Genomic DNA, 16,751 nt, shown 5'->3' on the forward strand with positions numbered 1-16,751 from the left:
GAGCGTGTGAACAATTGTTGGTAGTTTATTTTTGGGGTGTGTGTGCATCGCGTCACATTTCTGCCCTAGCTGAGAGTCTCGGAAGGGATGGATAGGAATTGTTTTTCCTGTGTCAGGGTGGAATTCAGGCAGGACGTTGACTAATGTACTATCTAATGAACTCCACCCAGATACAGGTAAAACACTTTCTAATGGACTTGCAAATGATGAACTAGGACTAGGAAGTGCCAGGTGGAGCCTGGAAAACTTGCAACATGTCTGAGGCTAGTCGCTGCAAATTCCTAGCCTGTGAACCCTGATTGAGTTCCGATGAACTTTGCCAAACTTCCAAGTAATTCCAATTCAGATCTGGATGTATGGTTGCCAACTCCAGGTTGGGAAATTCTGGCAGTTTTGGGAGTGGAGGCTGGGGGCAGCAAAGTTTGGGGGTCTGATGCTGCCCTCCAAAGTAACTGTTTTCTCCAGGAGAGCTGAACTCTCTGGGCTGGAATTCAGTTGTAATTCGGGAAAATCTGCAGGATCCTGGCAACCTCCACCCTTTCCTGCCTGGTGCTTGGGAATGAACTGCCACTACTCATGGAAGTTTCATTTAGCCATAAAGGGTATGAGCCACTACTGGTTGCCAACTCTAGGTGGGGAAATTCCTGGAATTTGGAAAACTGTCATACCATAGAGACCACCAACCGAAACACCCATTTTCTCCTGGGGAACTGAACTCTATGACTTGAAGATCAGCTGTAATCCCCAGACACCTCTAGACGTCACCTGGAAGTTGGTAACCTTACAGCCTGAGCTGGAGAACCTACACCCTATTTGGAAGTCCTTTGCATTCAAAGGGACTTTCTTCCAAACAAACAGGTCTTGCCTCAGTTGCAGCAGAATCATCCGAGATTGAGAAACGGTGGCCTCAGGGCTTGCCTCTCAGGAAGGGCTCCCTTCTAAGGGAGGGTTGCTGGCTCCAGGACAGGAAGATTTGGGGATGGAGCCTGGGAAGGACTTTAGGCTATGATGCCACAGAGACACCCCCCCCCTCCCAAGTAGCCCTTTCCTCCAGGGGGACTGAGCTCTGCCGTCTGGAGAGGAGCTGGAATTCCAGGGCTGGATCCCCAGGCCCCACCTGGAGGCTGGCATCCCTGACCCTCAGTGGGGTCCAAGGCCACAGAGTCCCCCCTCCCAAGCAGCCCTTTCCTCCAGGGGAACTGAGCTCTGCAGTCTGGAGAGGAGCAGGAATTCCAGGGGATCCCCAGGCCCCACCTGGAGGCTGGCATCCCTGACCCTCAGTGGGGTCCAAGGCCACAGAGTCCCCCCTCCCAAGCAGCCCTTTCCTCCAGGGGAACTGATCTCTGCAGTCTGGAGAGGAGCTGGAATTCCAGGGGATCCCCAGGCCCCACCTGGAGGCTGGCATCCCTGACCCTCAGGGGGGTCCAAGGCCACAGAGTCCCCCCTCCCAAGCAGCCCTTCTCTCCAGGGGAACTGATCTCTGCAGTCTGGAGAGGAGCTGGAATCCCGGGTGATCCCCCGTCCCCACCGGGAGGCTGGCATGCCCTTCCGGCGGAGAGCTCCGTCTGGAGGGGGTGGGTGGGCTGCCCTCCGTCCCTCCCTCCCTCCCCCGAGGCGGGGCCTGCCCTCCGTCCCTCCCCCGCTCCTCTCCGAGCCCCGCAGAGTCCGTGGGCACCATGGCGGGGCCTGCCGCGCGGCTGGGTCTGCTTCGCCTGGCGGCGCCGTCCGCCTCCTTCTGCACCCGCCTCGGGGCCGAGGGCGCCGTCCCTGCCGTGCAGCCTCCCCCTCCGCGTCCTCCCTACGGGAGCCGGCCGAGCCCCGCGCGGCGACCCCCCAGCGGCGACGAGGACCCTGCCGCCCGCGCCTTCTCCTCCAGCAGCGCCCCGGCGGCCGGGCCGGACAACAAGAGCTTCCTGTGGGCGCGCTACGGGGAGGTGAAGCGGCTGGTGCAGGGTGAGTCCCGCCCGCGGCGCTTGCCACCTCCCGGGCGCTGCGGTCCTGGAGGGCTGGGGGGGGGGGGGCGTCGCCTAGGATCGCGGCTGCTCGTTTCTCCGGGGAAGGGTCGGCCAGCGCTCAGCTTCACTCCCGGGGGATCTCTAAACCCTACAGACCCCGCGGCCCAACTTGCAATCCGGGGAGATCTCCCGGGCCCGCTTGGAGGTTGGCACCCCTAGAGTCTCCAGACCGGGAGCCCTTGCTCCAAACAGCCTTGCAAGGTCGGCCTCGGGGAGCTGGGTGCACATTGTACCGGTGGAACGGAGAGGGACTCGGATGGCGCCGCGGCCCGATCCCCCTTCCCGGGGGCGAACCCTTGGGCACCTGGCCGAAGAAGGCGCCCTGCGTGCGGGCTTCTACCTGCCGCCTTGCTTTGCACGCAGGCCCGGGGTTTGCAGAGGCGTGCCATCTTGCACGTCGGGATGCCCCCGGGCCTCTGCGCGTCCCCGTCCTTCTTTCCGGCCGGCAGCCAGCCGCCCCTATTGTGACTCGAGGCCTCCCCCTGGGGATCCCTCCTTCCCCTCCGCTGCCGGCCCCCTAGTTGTGTGCCAACCTGCAAGGGTGGCAGGGGAGACGGATCTCCCCTCCCACCCTTGCCCTGGGCTTTGTGTCTCCTTTCCAGGGCAGGGGCCCTGCTGGGAAGAAGGTGGCAAGGATGGCTGGGGGTGGGGAGTGTGGGGTGGGGTGGGGGGCTGTGAGAGGCTCATGCAATTATTCTGGCCCGGATACCCCTAATGCCAGAAGGGCTGCTGGAGCAGAATATGGGAACTGGGACAACTCTTTGATTCCTTGCTTCCAAACTCTGCCTCTAGTTCTCCTGGTAGCGGTGGCATATTGGAGTAACACCGGCCCTGCTCACAGGTTACGGTGAACACAGGTGTATTCTGCATGTACCTTTGTGCGTCGGTGTGTGATAAAGAACCTAAGGGATGTTGGATCAGGCCGGTGGGCCCTCCGGTGTAGCCCTCTGTGTCCCATGGTGGCCAAACCCCAGGGGCCTCCAGGAGGTCCACCAATGGGGCCAGAACTTCAGAAGCCCTCCCACTGTGGCCCCCCAAGCACCCGGAAGACAGTGTAGGACCTCATCTTCTGCCCAGCAGCCTGATATCCCAGGATATTGCAGTTTGGAAGTGGTTGGCAGGCAATGATAAACCACACCAGTTCCAGGGGTGGGCAACGTTGCTGGCAGGGGCTCATGGGAATTGTAGTCCATGGACATCTGGAGGGCCGCAGTTTGCCCACCCCTGAGTTCGTCTCTTGCCCTGACCTGAATGACTCAGGCTGGCCTAGAACAACACAATCCAGAGAAAGGGGGGTGCGGGGCATGCCGGGTTTAAATCTAACCCGCTTGGATGATGGGGAAACGTTATTCCGAAGCAGAAATGGGCTGGGTTCCCCGTCTTGCCCGCAATAATTTCCCCCTTTATGGAGATGCTGGTCTTTCCACTGCCCTCCCTTCCTTCCGCCGTCTCGTCCTCCTTCGCGCAACTATGCACAAAAGCAGCTAGGCACAAAGGCCCCTTCCTTCCCCTTCAGCTGTGGCACGAGCAGCTTTGCTTTGTTGTTCAGCCCCCCCCCCCCCGCCCAGTTCTCCCTTCTGCCTAGCCCGTGCTGAGCCCAGCGAAGGGATGACGTTCATGCGTGCTGACTGCAGGGATTTATTTCCAGCTAGACCGGTCGTCAGATGGAGGGGGGGGGCGGGAGGAGAAAGCAAAACAGAGGGCTACGACGCGCTCTCCGTGCTCCCAGACGGGCTGAGTCATCGCCCAGACGCAGTTGCCTTCGACGTGAGCACGCTCCAGTCAGGGGATGTTTACAAGAGCCGAGCCTTCTCCTCAACGGGCACGGCGCGTTCCTCCAACGGAGCCACTGGGTGGTGTGGGGCCTGCATGCAAAGGGAGCCTGCTCTGGGGTGTGACAGACGCCGCACAGAGAACTAGTTCAGCCATGTGGCGCTTTGTGAAGCAGAGCAGAAGAAGAGCCCTGCTGGATCAGGCCAGGGAGGGTCCATCTGGTTCAACATCTTTTCTTTCGCAGTGGCCCACCCGTTCCTCTGGTGGTCTAACCGCAGGGCGTCGTGCTGTTCTCCTCGCCTCCATTTTATCCTCACAACAACCCTGTAGTGTAGGCTAGGATGAGAGTGTTCAACTAGCCAGGGGGTGTGAGGGTAGAATCAGAATCATAGAGTTGGAAGGGACCTCTAGAGTCATCTAGATTCTAGTCTATCCCCCTGCACAATGCAGGAACTCACAACTACCTGCCCACCCACAATGACCCCACTTTCATGCCCAAGTGATCCCTATCACCACCAACAACAATCTCCAGAATCCAGCCTGGCCTGGAGGGAATTCACCTCCCATCCCACAGTGGCAATCAACAATTCCCTGGGTATGCAAGGAAGGGTCACAAGAGACAACCACTGAGACAACCCTTCCTGCCCACCCACGCCCAATCGGCCTAAATTCATAAAATCCGCATTTCTGTCAGATGTCTAGCCTCTGCTTAAAAACTTCCCAGGAGGGAGAAGGGTAGATTTTGGTGCATTTGTCAGGCCTGAGATTTAAGGGGCATCTCTTGCAGCCTTGAGCTGCCACTGTGGGTCTCCTCATGCCTGCTCTTCTTCCTTCAGACTTGCTCCCACCCGGGGTGTGCAATCTCCTGAACCCGTCGACCATCTACGCCAACAATGAGATCTCTCTCAGCACCATCGGGGTCTACGGCTTCGACTATGACTACACCTTGGCCTTGTACTCTTCTGCTATTCACTCCCAGATCTACAACACTGCCCGGGACATCCTGGTAGAGCAGTATAAGGTACGCGTGGCATTAGGGTCGCCAAATCCATTGGCCCTGCTGGCGGGGGATGGAGGCGCTTTCTGGACGTGATACAAGGGGATGACCTCACCCAGAAGTGATGTCGGGGATGTCCGGGGGTGCCGCTCTGGCTTTTGGGCAAGACTCTATGGTAGAATTTGCTTCCAACCATAGAGTTTTGCCCAAATGCCAGAGCTTCAGCCTCTCCAACATCACTTCCCAATGACTTCAGCATGCCACATTTTGACACAATGGTCTTCAGGGTTGGGGTAGGTTTGTGAGGGTGAGGTGCGTCTGGAAAGCAGGGATCTGGCCACCCCTACGTGGATGATTGATTGATCGGAGCTGAGGCAGAGGGTCCGGATGGGGTCAGCTTCCTTCGCTTGCCTGCTCCCTTACGGTTTACAACAGCAACACCCCGTCACCTCACAAACCGGCAGGCTCGCAAACAACAAAAATGGCCGTCCTGGTTGCAGTCAGTTAGCCCTTCTTTAGAGCAAGGGTCCCCAGCCTTTTCAAGCTTACAGGAAGTTGTGGAATTCTGACACAGAATAGTGGCCCAAGCCACAAAATGGCTGCCACAGGAGGTGGGCCCAGCCACAAAATGGCGGCCATAGGAGGTGGGGACAGCTACAAAATGGCTGCTGCAGGAGGTGGGGCCAGGTTACAAAATGCCAAGGAGTGAGTTTATGCATAATTCTAATAGTAACTCTTCAGTATTTCCGAGAGAAGCTCTGCGTAACAAAATACCTTTGAAAATGGACATATTGTATAAGAATGTATTCTTGCATACATGCACACTAGTGTAAAAAAGACCCTGATGCTATGGTGGCAACCATGGCTGAGGCAACATATCTGCACACCCAGTCAGAAGACCTGCTGGGCAAAAGCCCGCCTGGTGCCCATAGAATCATAGAATCCTAGAGTTGGAAGGGGCCATACAGGCCATCTAGTCCAACCCCCTGCTCAACGCAGGATCAGCGTTGAGCAGGGGGTTGGACTAGATGGCCTGTATGGACCAGGGGCACCATGTTGGGGACCCTGCTTTAAAGTAATAGGTAGAGCCTATATCTGCCCTTTATGAGTTGTGTTTCCTGCCATGAAATCTCCTGTCTCCGGGCAACCGACATAAAATGCTTCAAAGGAATTTGACTGCATTGCCAAGTCAAGGAAGGTTGTTACTCAAAGCATTCTCTGAATGTCATTTCTCCTGAGATTCTTGAAACGTCTTAATCTGCTACTTTCCCGTCCCTCCCTCCTAATGGCTTGTTTCGAACTCTGTCCCCTCAGTATCCGACAGGCATCCTGAAGTACGAATACTTGCCGAACTTTGCGATCCGGGGTTTACACTATGACATTGCCAAGGTGAGAGAGGCCCAGGAGGCTAATTTTATGATTCATTTGGAATTAAAAATAATGCTTTACTTCTCCAGAGACCCCTTCCAAGATGGCTCATGAGGCAGAATCAATAGAACAGGGGTAGTCAAACTGCAGCCCTCCAGATGTCCATGGACTACAATTCCCAGGAGCCCCCTGCCAGCATTCGCTGGCAGGGGGCTCCTGGGAATTGTAGTCCATGGACATCTGGAGGGCCGCAGTTTGACTACCCCTGCAATAGAACAACACAAATCAATTTAAGAAACCAACAGGGGAATTGTCAGCATGAAAACCAGCAATCAAACAAGTCCTGGTCCTGCTAGGGACAAAAAAAGCAGAATAAAATGATGTTCATCCAGTTAAGTATTTCCAAAATGGCCGTCAAGCCAGGCGCAGGCTGTTGAAAGACGACTACGAAAAAGACACCTCAAGAATCCATGGCTGAGGGAAGATAAAAATTGTAACTTCTTCAAAAAGCCTGAGGAGAAATGTCTCAGTAGGGTGAATGAAGAAGAATGAAAGAGGCAGTAGCTTAACCTCAGGGGAGGTTCCCAAGGTGAAGGGCCATCACCAAGAAGTCCAGTCTCTGTTAACAGAATCATAGAATCCTAGAGTTGGAAGGGGTAATAGAGGCCATCTAGTCCAACCCCCTGCTCAACACAGGATCAGCCCAAAGCATCCTAAAGCATCCAAGAAAGCATCCACCCACCTTAGATTTGCAGGCAGGTGCTCTGGGAGCAGAACATGAGGAAAGCTGCCTGATGGGGAGTGGATTGTGTAATGGGAAGAGACGGTCCTTCAAGTGAGCTAGTGTGGTGTAGTGTTGGACTAGGATCTGGGAGACTCAGGTTCGAGTCCCTGCTCTACCATGGGCAACGTTGGGCCAGTCACATACTTTCAGCCTCATCTACCTCACAGAATTTGTGGTAAGGATAAAATGGAGGCTAGGAGAACAATACATGGTGCTTTGGGAGAGCCTCTGCTTGGCAGGCAGAAGGTCCCAGGTTCAGCCCCCAGCATCTCCAGTTAAAAGGCCCAGGCAGGAAGGTGAAAAGACCTTGACCAGAGACCCTCTGCATGGCAGGCAGAAGGTTCCAGGTTCAATCGCTGATATATCCAGTCAAAAAGGCCAGGCAGGAGGGGATGGGAAAGACCTTGGCCTGAGATCCTGACTCAGTGGCAGAGCCTCTGCTTGGCAGGCAGAAGGTCCCCAGTTCAATCCCTGGAATCTCCAGTTAAAAGGACCAGGCAGGAGGGGATGGGAAAGACCTTGGCCTGAGACCCTGGCTCAGTGGCAGAGCCTCTGCTTGGCAGGCAAAAGGTCCCAGGTTCAATCCCCGGCATCTCCAGTTAGAAGGACCAGGCAGGAGGGGATGGGAAAGACCTTGGCCTGAGACCCTGGCTCAGTGGCAGAGCCTCTGCTTGGCAGGCAGGAGGTCCTAGGTTCAATCCCCGGCATCTCCAGTTAGAAGGACCAGGCAGGAGGGGATGGGAAAGACCTTGACCTAAGACCCTTGCTCAGTGGCAGAGCCTCTAAACATAATAATTTTGGTAATCCCATAATGTCTGTCGACTTGTTTGGAAGACCAGCCTAACGTCTTGGAGCCCTGAAGGCAAAGATCCAAAGGGGACTGTTTAGGGTGACTCACCTTTTTCTCTTCCTTTGTAGGGCTTGCTCATGAAGATAGATGCCTTTCACTACATCCAACTGGGCACCGTGTACCGGTAGGTGGCTCTCAGGATCAGGGCTATGTCATAACTTTCATGTGACCATTCTGGCCTTCCTAAGAACATCAGATCAGACCATTGATGGTTCATCTAGTCCAGCCTCCTGTCTCACACAGTGCCCAATCAGTTCCTCTGCAGGGCCAGCAATGGGGCAGAAAGGCTGAGGTCTTCCCCTCATGTTGCCTCCTGGCTCTGGCATTCAGAGGTTGACTGCCTCTGAATGTGGAGGTTCACTTTAGTCACCATGGCCAGTAGCCACCAGTAGCATAAATCACAAACTGCAGAGGTGAATGCAGTGGGCCTAAGAAGAAAGTTCCATTTGAAATTGATGGGACATCACTTCTGTGTCAGTCTGCGAAGTAGCAACAACGTGCTGTTTTGTACCCTCATCTCTTGTGATGCATTATCTAGCTGATTCCTGACGCTGTCTCTGCCGGGCAGTTCAATCCTTCCTCCCTTTTGTCTCCTGCAGGGGTTTCAAACCTGTTCCGGATGAGGAGGTGCTGGAGATGTATGAAGGGACCCACCATATCCCCCTGCACCAGGCGAGCGGCTTCTATGGCAAGGTAGGCTCCCTTGCTGGCTGCTTTGGAGGCAACTCTCCATCTTGGCAGGCAGAAGGTCCCAGGTTCAATCCCTGGCATTTCAGTTAACAGGACCGGGCAGGAGGGGATGGGGAAGACCTTGACCTGAGACGCTGGCTCAGGGGCAGAGCCTGTGTTTGGCATGTAGAAGGTCCCAGGTTCTATCCCCAGCATCTCCACTTAGAAGGACCAGGCAGGAGGGGATGGGGAAGACCTTGGCCTGAGACGCTGGCTCAGGGGCAGAGCCTGTGTTTGGCATGCAGAAGGTCCCAGGTTCTATCCCCAGCATCTCCACTTAGAAGGACCAGGCAGGAGGGGATGGGAAAGACCTTGACCTGAGACGCTGGCTCAGGGGCAGAGCCTCTGCTTGGCAGGCAGAAGGTCCCAGGTTCTATCCCCAGCATCTCCACTTAGAAGGACCAGGCAGGAGGGGATGGGGAAGACCTTGGCCTGAGACGCTGGCTCAGGGGCAGAGCCTGTGTTTGGCATGCAGAAGGTCCCAGGTTCTATCCCCAGCATCTCCACTTAGAAGGACCAGGCAGGAGGGGATGGGAAAGACCTTGACCTGAGACGCTGGCTCAGGGGTAGAGCCTCTGCTTGGCAGGCAGAAGGTCCCAGGTTCTATCCCCAGCATCTCCACTTAGAAGGACCAGGCAGGAGGGGATGGGAAAGACCTTGGCCTGAGACGCTGGCTCAGGGGCAGAGCCTCTGCTTGGCAGGCAGAAGGTCCCAGGTTCTATCCCCAGCATCTCCACTTAGAAGGACCAGGCAGGAGGGGATGGGAAAGACCTTGGCCTGAGACGCTGGCTCAGGGGCAGAGCCTGTGTTTGGCATGCAGAAGGTCCCAGGTTCTATCCCCAGCATCTCCACTTAGAAGGACCAGGCAGGAGGGGATGGGAAAGACCTTGACCTGAGACGCTGGCTCAGGGGCAGAGCCTCTGCTTGGCAGGCAGAAGGTCCCAGGTTCAATCCCCAGCAGCATCTCCAGTTGAAAGGACCAGGCAGGAGGGGATGGGAAAGACCTTGGCCTGAGACCCTGGCTCAGTGGCAGAGCCTCTGCTTGGCAGGCAGAAGGTCCCAGGTTCAATCCCCGGCATCTCCAGTTAGAAGGACCAGGCAGGAGGGGATGGGAAAGACCTTGGCCTGAGACCCTGGCTCAGTGGCAGAGCCTCTGCTTGGCAGGCAGGAGGTCCCAGGTTCAATCCCCGGCATCTCCAGTTAGAAGGACCAGGCAGGAGGGGATGGGGAAGACCTTGACCTGGGACCCTGGCTCAGTGGCAGAGCCTCTGCTTGGCAGGCAGAAGGTCCCAGGTTCAATCCCCGGCATCTCCAGTTAGAAGGACCAGGCAGGAGGGGATGGGACAGACCTTGGCCTGGGACCCTGGCTCAGTGGCAGAGCCTCTGCTTGGCAGGCAGAAGGTCCCAGGTTCAATCCCCGGCATCTCCAGTGAAAAGGACCAGGCAGAAGGGGATGGAAAGACCTTGGCCTGAGACCTTGGCTCAGTGGCAGAGCCTCTGCTTGGCATGCAGGCGGTCCCAGGTTCAATCCACGACATCTCCAGTGAAAAGGACCAGGCAGGAGGGGAAAGACCTTGGCCTGAGACCCTGGCTCAGTGGCAGAGCCTCTGCTTGGCAGGCAGAAGGTCCCAGGTTCAATCCCCAGCATCTCCACTTAGAAGGACCAGGAAGGAGGGGATGGGGAAGACCTTGGCCTGAGACCCTGGCTCAGTGGCAGAGCCTCCGCTTGGCAGGCAGAAGGTCCCAGGCTCAATCCCCGGCATCTCCAGTTAGAAGGACCAGGAAGGAGGGGATGGGGAAGACCTTGGCTTGAGACCCTGGCTCAGTGGCAGAGCCTCTGCTTGGCAGGCAGAAGGTCCCAGGTTCAATCCCCGGCATCTCCAGTTGAAAGGACCAGGCAGGAGGGGATGGGAAAGACCTTGGCCTGAGACCCTGGCTCAGTGGCAGAGCCTCTGCTTGGGAGGCAGAAGGTCCCAGGTTCAATCCCCGGCATCTCCAGCTAAAAGGACCAGGCAGGAGGGGATGGGAAAGACCTTGGCCTGAGGCCCTGGCTCAGTGGCAGAGCCTCTGCTTGGCAGGAAGGAGGTCCCAGGTTCAATCCCCGGCATCTCCAGTTCAAAGGACCAGGCAGGAGGGGATGGGAAAGACCTTGGCCTGAGACCCTGGCTCAGTGGCAGAGCCTCTGCTTGGCAGGCAGAAGGTCCCAGGTTCAATCCCTGGAATCTCCAGTTAAAAGGACCAGGCAGGAGGGGATGGGAAAGACCTTGGCCTGAAACCCTGGCTCAGTGGCAGAGCCTCTGCTTGGCAGGCAGGAGGTCCCAGGTTCAATCCCCGGCATCTCCAGTTAGAAGGACCAGGCAGGAGGGGATGGGAAAGACCTTGGCCTGAGACCCTGGCTCAGTGGCAGAGCCTCTGCTTGGCAGTCAGAAGGTCCCAGGTTCAATCCCTGGCATCTCCAGTTAGAAGGACCAGGCAGGAGGGGATGGGAAAGACACTGACCCGATTCTGCATTGCTTCTATGCTGATTTGTATCATTGCTGATGCCTGATTCATAGTGTGCTAGGTGGCAGTCCATTGGAAAGCCCTGGCGGAGGAGAGCCTGGTTCTCAGAAAATAACCCCCCAACTCTCCACCTCTGTTCCAGGGCCCGGCCATTAAGCAGTTCATGGACATTTTCTCCCTGCCGGAAATGACCCTCTTGGCTGTAGCCAATGACTTCTTCATCAGCAATGACATTGACTACGACCCCATCCATCTATACAAGGACGTCTCGGTAAGGTCTCATACCTCTTAGAGTCTCCTTTTCTGCATAGGCCTTGGGATTAGAGCCTCTGGGAGGTGCCTGGCATGACAAGAAATTTCTAGCCTAGTTTCCTTGGAGGCCATGGCAGCTTGGGAGTCCCCCCCTCCCAAGCAGCCCTTTTCTCCAGGGGAACTGAGCTCTGCAGTCTGGAGAGGAGCTGGAATTCCGGGGAGTCCCCAGGCCCCACCTGGAGGCTAGCATCCCTGACCCTCAGCGGGGTCCAAGGCCACAGAGTCCCCCCTCCCAAGCAGCCCTTTTCTCCAGGGGAACTGATCTCTGCCGTCTGGAGAGGAGCTGGAATTCCAGGGGATCCCCAGGCCCCACCTGGAGGCTGGCATCCCTGACCCTCAGTGGGTCCAAGGCCACAGAGTCCCCCCTCCCAAGCAGCCCTTTCCTCCAGGGGAACTGATCTCTGCCGTCTGGAGAGGAGCTGGAATTCCAGGGGATCCCCAGGCCCCACCTGGAGGCTGGCATCCCTGACCCTCAGTGGGGTCCAAGGCCACAGAGTCCCCCCTCCCAAGCAGCCCTTTCCTCCAGGGGAACTGATCTCTGCCGTCTGGAGAGGAGCTGGAATTCCAGGGGATCCCCAGGCCCCACCTGGAGGCTGGCATCCCTGACCCTCAGCGGGGTCCAAGGCCACAGAGTCCCCCCTCTCAAGCAGCCCTTTCCTCCAGGGGAACGGATCTCTGCAGTCTGGAGAGGAGCTGGAATTCCAGGGGATCCCCAGGCCCCACCTGGAGGCTGGCATCCCTGACCCTCAGTGGGGTCCAAGGCCACAGAGTCCCCCCTCCCAAGCAGCCCTTTCCTCCAGGGGAACTGATCTCTGCAGTCTGGTGAGGAGCTGGAATTCCAGGGGATCCCCAGGCCACACCTGGAGGCTGGCATCCCTGACCCTCAGTGGGGTCCAAGGCCACAGAGTCCCCCCTCCCAAGCAGCCCTTTCCTCCAGGGGAACTGATCTCTGCAGTTTGGAGAGGAGCTGGAATTCCAGGGGATCCCCAGGCCCCACCTGGAGGCTGGCATCCCTGACCCTCAGTGGGGTCCAAGGCCACAGAGTCCCCCCTCCCAAGCAGCCCTTTCCTCCAGGGGAACTGATCTCTGCAGTCTGGTGAGGAGCTGGAATTCCAGGGGATCCCCAGGCCACACCTGGAGGCTGGCATCCCTGACCCTCAGTGGGGTCCAAGGCCACAGAGTCCCCCCTCCCAAGCAGCCCTTTCCTCCAGGGGAACTGATCTCTGCAGTCTGGTGAGGAGCTGGAATTCCAGGGGATCCCCAGGCCACACCTGGAGGCTGGCATCCCTAGGGTGGTGAGCAGCATATTTCAGGACCACAGATTGGCATCCGGAGGGCTGTTGGGTGCCAGGAATGTTTGTCTTGGCTTCCCGACCCAGGGAGGAGGGCTGCAGCGTGCAGGGTGTAACCTCTGTAGGCGGGGGTTGTTTTGGAGACTTCTTGTTCTGTGCTTGTCCTGGAGGCCCATTGTGCAGTTTTCTCAGGCTTATCTGAACAAGTGCACACACACACATAACAAACTCATCCCCACATCAAAGGTGCCCCCGGATTCCAACTCTGTCCTGCGGCTTCAGACCCACACAGTGACCCACTCGAATCTGGTTTTCTCTTTGTGTCTGTGCGTCTGCAGAGGGGTGACGTGTCCCTCCGTCCCCTCCCCGCTTCTGCAGAACAGTCTGTCCTGAACCGGAGGAAGAGGTGGGAGGGGCCGTGGGGGCTTATCGAAAATCCCAGCTGCTCGGAGGCCAGCAGCCGAGGCCCTCTCCCCTCCCCCTCTGCTCCCTCTGCCTCTGGTGTTTTGAGCGTTTTACGACTCCCTCTCGGGACAAGAGGTCAGAGCCAGCATCTGTCCGTTCCTTGACCACAGGCCCCTCTCTGCCTTGCATTGCTGCGGGACCACGGCCAGGGTTGCCAACCTCTAGGCAGGGCCTGGAAATCTCCCGGAATCACAACTGATATCTGGACGACAGTGATCCAATCCCCAGGAGTAAAGAGCAGGTGGGGGGCAGTCTGTGGCATTATACTCTGCTGAGTTTTCCCCCTTGTCTAGGCTCCACTCCCAAATCTCTAAGCATTTCCCAATCCAGACTTGGAGGGCCTGGGGGGTGGTGGGGGGAGTTTGCTGAAAACTCTCTAGAGATTTGCTTAAGGGTGGGAAAGGGCATTGAATAATTAGTTGGATCTGCAGTTTCATAGAATTAATTTTGATTCCAGTGGCTCCTTTAAGACATTTAAGATACGAGCTTTCATGCGCACACATGGTTTTTCAAATACAGCGTTGTGGAATGGAAGTCATCAGTTCTTACCTAAAGGCAAAGTGTCAGAATAAATTAATTGAAATTCAGTCTCCTGCCATCGGATCCAAATTGCCTGCTATTCATATTTCTCTCTGGAATCTCTTAAGCATTTTCAATCACGTACATAAATAAATTCTGTTGTATGTTAATTTACTCTTCCGCTTTCCCCTGAAGTATGAACTGGTTACTTCCGCTCCATGGTGGAAAAACTGAAAGGGAATGAAAACCCAATCTGAGAAACTGAGTCAGGGACCCAAAGGTCAAGCAGCAAATATATATTAAAATTAAAACACAAGTATTTATTATTAAGTGCACATTATTAAGAAGATTAAAAACAACATTAAAACATAAGGCACGGTCCGTGCAGCATTGTACAATCTCGATGGTTGCACATGATATGACCATAGACGAAATGCGTTTCAAGCCAGAGAGTCAGGAAATAAACTATATGGGTACGTATAATTGTGCAGTATTACAATCAGGCCTGGTTGGTGGCATAAGAATCAGAACAAGTGACACTCCCAAGAATATGTAATTATAATTTCAGAAGTGGAGCTCACAATAAGAAATCAAAATAATCAAGAACCATCATTCTGTCTGGGTCAAGATTTAGTCCTGAATGTGCATCTATCTGCAGTTTTGCGTCAAACACGCAAGTGAAGTCCCTTCTTGTATCTTGGCTTGGCATCCGCCAGTAATGGGAAAACGGGCACCTGATCTATGCCCCACACAGCTTCTGAGACTTCATTATGCTTTCATACTTGGCTTATTTTTGCCTCCTTGGATAGAGTCTCTCTTGGTCCGTTCAAACCCCCTGGCCCGATTGTCCTTGGGATACCTATTATTTATTTATTAGATTTTTAGCCCGCCATTCCCGGAACTGGCTCGCGGCGAGTTACATAGAGATTCAAAGAAAATTCAACATACAGTAAAACGGATAAAACCCATTAAACCCCCATTAAAAACCCCTCAACATCACAAAATCCCAAAATTCAGAGGGCAAAAAATCATACCCTTTACATAGCTTCAGAGGCAACAGGGGACTGGGTGTTTGGAGCAGATGTAAACTGGTCCAACCAGGAGGGGACCCATAACAGGGGCTCTAGCACAGCCCCCGGCCATAAACCTGGCGGAAGAGCTCTGTTTTACAGGCCCTCCGGAAAACAGAAAGCTCTCTGAGGGCCTGCAGCTCCTCTGGGAGCTCATTCCACCAGGTAGGGGCCAGGACCAAAAAGGCCCTGGCCCTGGTTGAGACCAGGTGGGGCCTCCATAGGGCCAGGAATGGTCAGTCTGCAGAGCGTAATCTATTAAATTCATGCGGTTTCTCGTCCTCCTTTCTTTCTTGGACTTGAGGTGGATTCCTCAGAGGGAGTCCGCGTAGCCGGGAGGCTGGAGGTCTCCCACAAACAAGGCAACCGACCAGAAATTTAGCAACAGAACCGGAGTAGACAAAGCCTAAGTCTGAACGCGATAACTGAGACGATGCAAAATCTACTTAGCGGGGTTCTACTTCCAGCCACCATTTGGCCACTCCCCGTAGTCCCAAATAATTTATCTAAGTAACTTTGTTAATCGCTTAAAACAGTGGAGATCTATTGCCTGCGTGGAAGAACTCTCTTGAATAATTCAGTTTTTCTTTGTTTGTGGGGTTCTCGGCCTGCTGTTTGCTTGTGATGTGAGCAACAGGGAGGAGGAGGTAGACTTGCCTTGGGGCAGAGATCACGTCTTTAAGATACCTTGGCCCTTTCTGGCCCTGTTGCCCCGTGTGTGTGTACCGTACAGGCGTTCCCACACCTGGCTGTGCGTGTCTGCATGATTTATTTCTCCTGCTAACAGCCGTCGCCCCTTGCGTGTGTCGATAAATTTTCAAACTTGTTCCAACGAAAGAGACTTAGCAACTGTCGTGAACTTGAGGTTATTTTGGTGATGTTTGGAGGGGATCCAAGAAATAGAAGACAGAAAACCAGTTGGAGAGGGCCCACAGTGTTTTCCTAACACTCGCTGTGCAGTTCTCGTAGCTGTTGTAAATACAGGCGCATTTGCAGAGCCAGGAGTGTATGCACACCTGAGTTTTTATTTATTTTATTTTCCTATAATCTCCTTTCTTCCTCCCCTCCATGGCTACCATTCCTCCCCAAGTTGGGGGGGCTCCTTAAAAAACTTTTGGTGTTGCAAGATTGCCATAATATTTTAAGGATCTGCTGCCTCTCTCTAGTAGTTCCCAGCTTTCTTTCTTTAAAAAAAAAAAAAGCCAGTAGTCCTTTTCATTGTGCAGTTATCAAGGGAAATGTGCAGTCTGCATTTTTCCCTGTGACAAAAAGAACTGGACGCATCGCTTTTTGGAAATGTAACCTGGCACAGAGAATTATAATGCTACCATGCTGTAGCAATCTAGCGGTTCCCATTTTGAAACCCTCAAAATGCTCTCTGATATAGATAGAAAATGGTGAGTGCCAGGGTAGAGGCACACCTTCCCTGCCACGTGGCATTGAAAAGCACTTTGAACATGATCTTTTCAGATCGTAGGAAAGTGGAGAGGGGAGGGACAGAAACAGGACGAATTGAAGGCGGCGTCCTGCGGATCCTCCTTGAAACTAGGCTGCCGTAAGGAAGGCAAGGTGGAGCAAAACATCCAGTGTGTCAAGCATCCCTTGCCTTGAATCCCCCAGGGCCTAGTCCAGGGGTCCCCAACTTGGTGCCCACCAACTCCTTTCCTGGTGCTCACCAAGTGTTTTTGGAATATGGAGGGGCCACGTAGGGCTTCAGATTGCTGACTGGAGATTTGATTGGCTGGGCCTATTTTTTAGAAACATTGCCTTGGCAGCAGCTGCCAACCTCAGCACGAGGAGCTTCACTGGGGGACTTGACAGTAAGGTGCAGCAGCCATTTTGCGGCTGGCTCCGCCTCCTGTGGCAGCCATTTTATGGCAATCATATTTTGGCTGCCTCCCTCGCGCTGGGTCAGACTTCCAAGGAACCCACAGGCTCAAAAAGGCTGGGGAACTGAGAGAGGAAAATTCAGATGAAATGCATCATCTCCCTCTCCCATTTCTTCTCCCTGAAGCCAGATTCTGGGTGGCGGTGAGGAAGCCCCCAAAATGGTATGCAGCAGTAAACTTATTTTG

At 54.9% G+C, this 16,751-nt stretch overlaps 1 protein-coding gene across 1 annotated transcript in view; it reads left to right on the forward strand.

Moving 5' to 3' along the window:
- Window positions 1–1,637: 1,637 nt before the first annotated feature.
- The window catches only part of LOC143831251 (5'-nucleotidase domain-containing protein 2-like), a 26,515-nt gene continuing 11,401 nt past the window's right edge, over window positions 1,638–16,751 (forward strand). The window contains exons 1-6 of the mRNA XM_077324311.1: window positions 1,638–1,953; window positions 4,625–4,809; window positions 6,100–6,174; window positions 7,856–7,911; window positions 8,387–8,480; window positions 11,161–11,298. Coding sequence (XP_077180426.1) covers window positions 1,677–1,953; window positions 4,625–4,809; window positions 6,100–6,174; window positions 7,856–7,911; window positions 8,387–8,480; window positions 11,161–11,298 — 825 coding nt within the window. The 5' untranslated portion in view covers window positions 1,638–1,676. The remainder of the gene's footprint in view (window positions 1,954–4,624; window positions 4,810–6,099; window positions 6,175–7,855; window positions 7,912–8,386; window positions 8,481–11,160; window positions 11,299–16,751) is intronic.

The sequence above is a fragment of the Paroedura picta genome, chromosome 3 (genome assembly GCF_049243985.1).
Source record: "Paroedura picta isolate Pp20150507F chromosome 3, Ppicta_v3.0, whole genome shotgun sequence".
In the NCBI taxonomy this organism is placed as follows: domain Eukaryota; kingdom Metazoa; phylum Chordata; class Lepidosauria; order Squamata; family Gekkonidae; genus Paroedura; species Paroedura picta.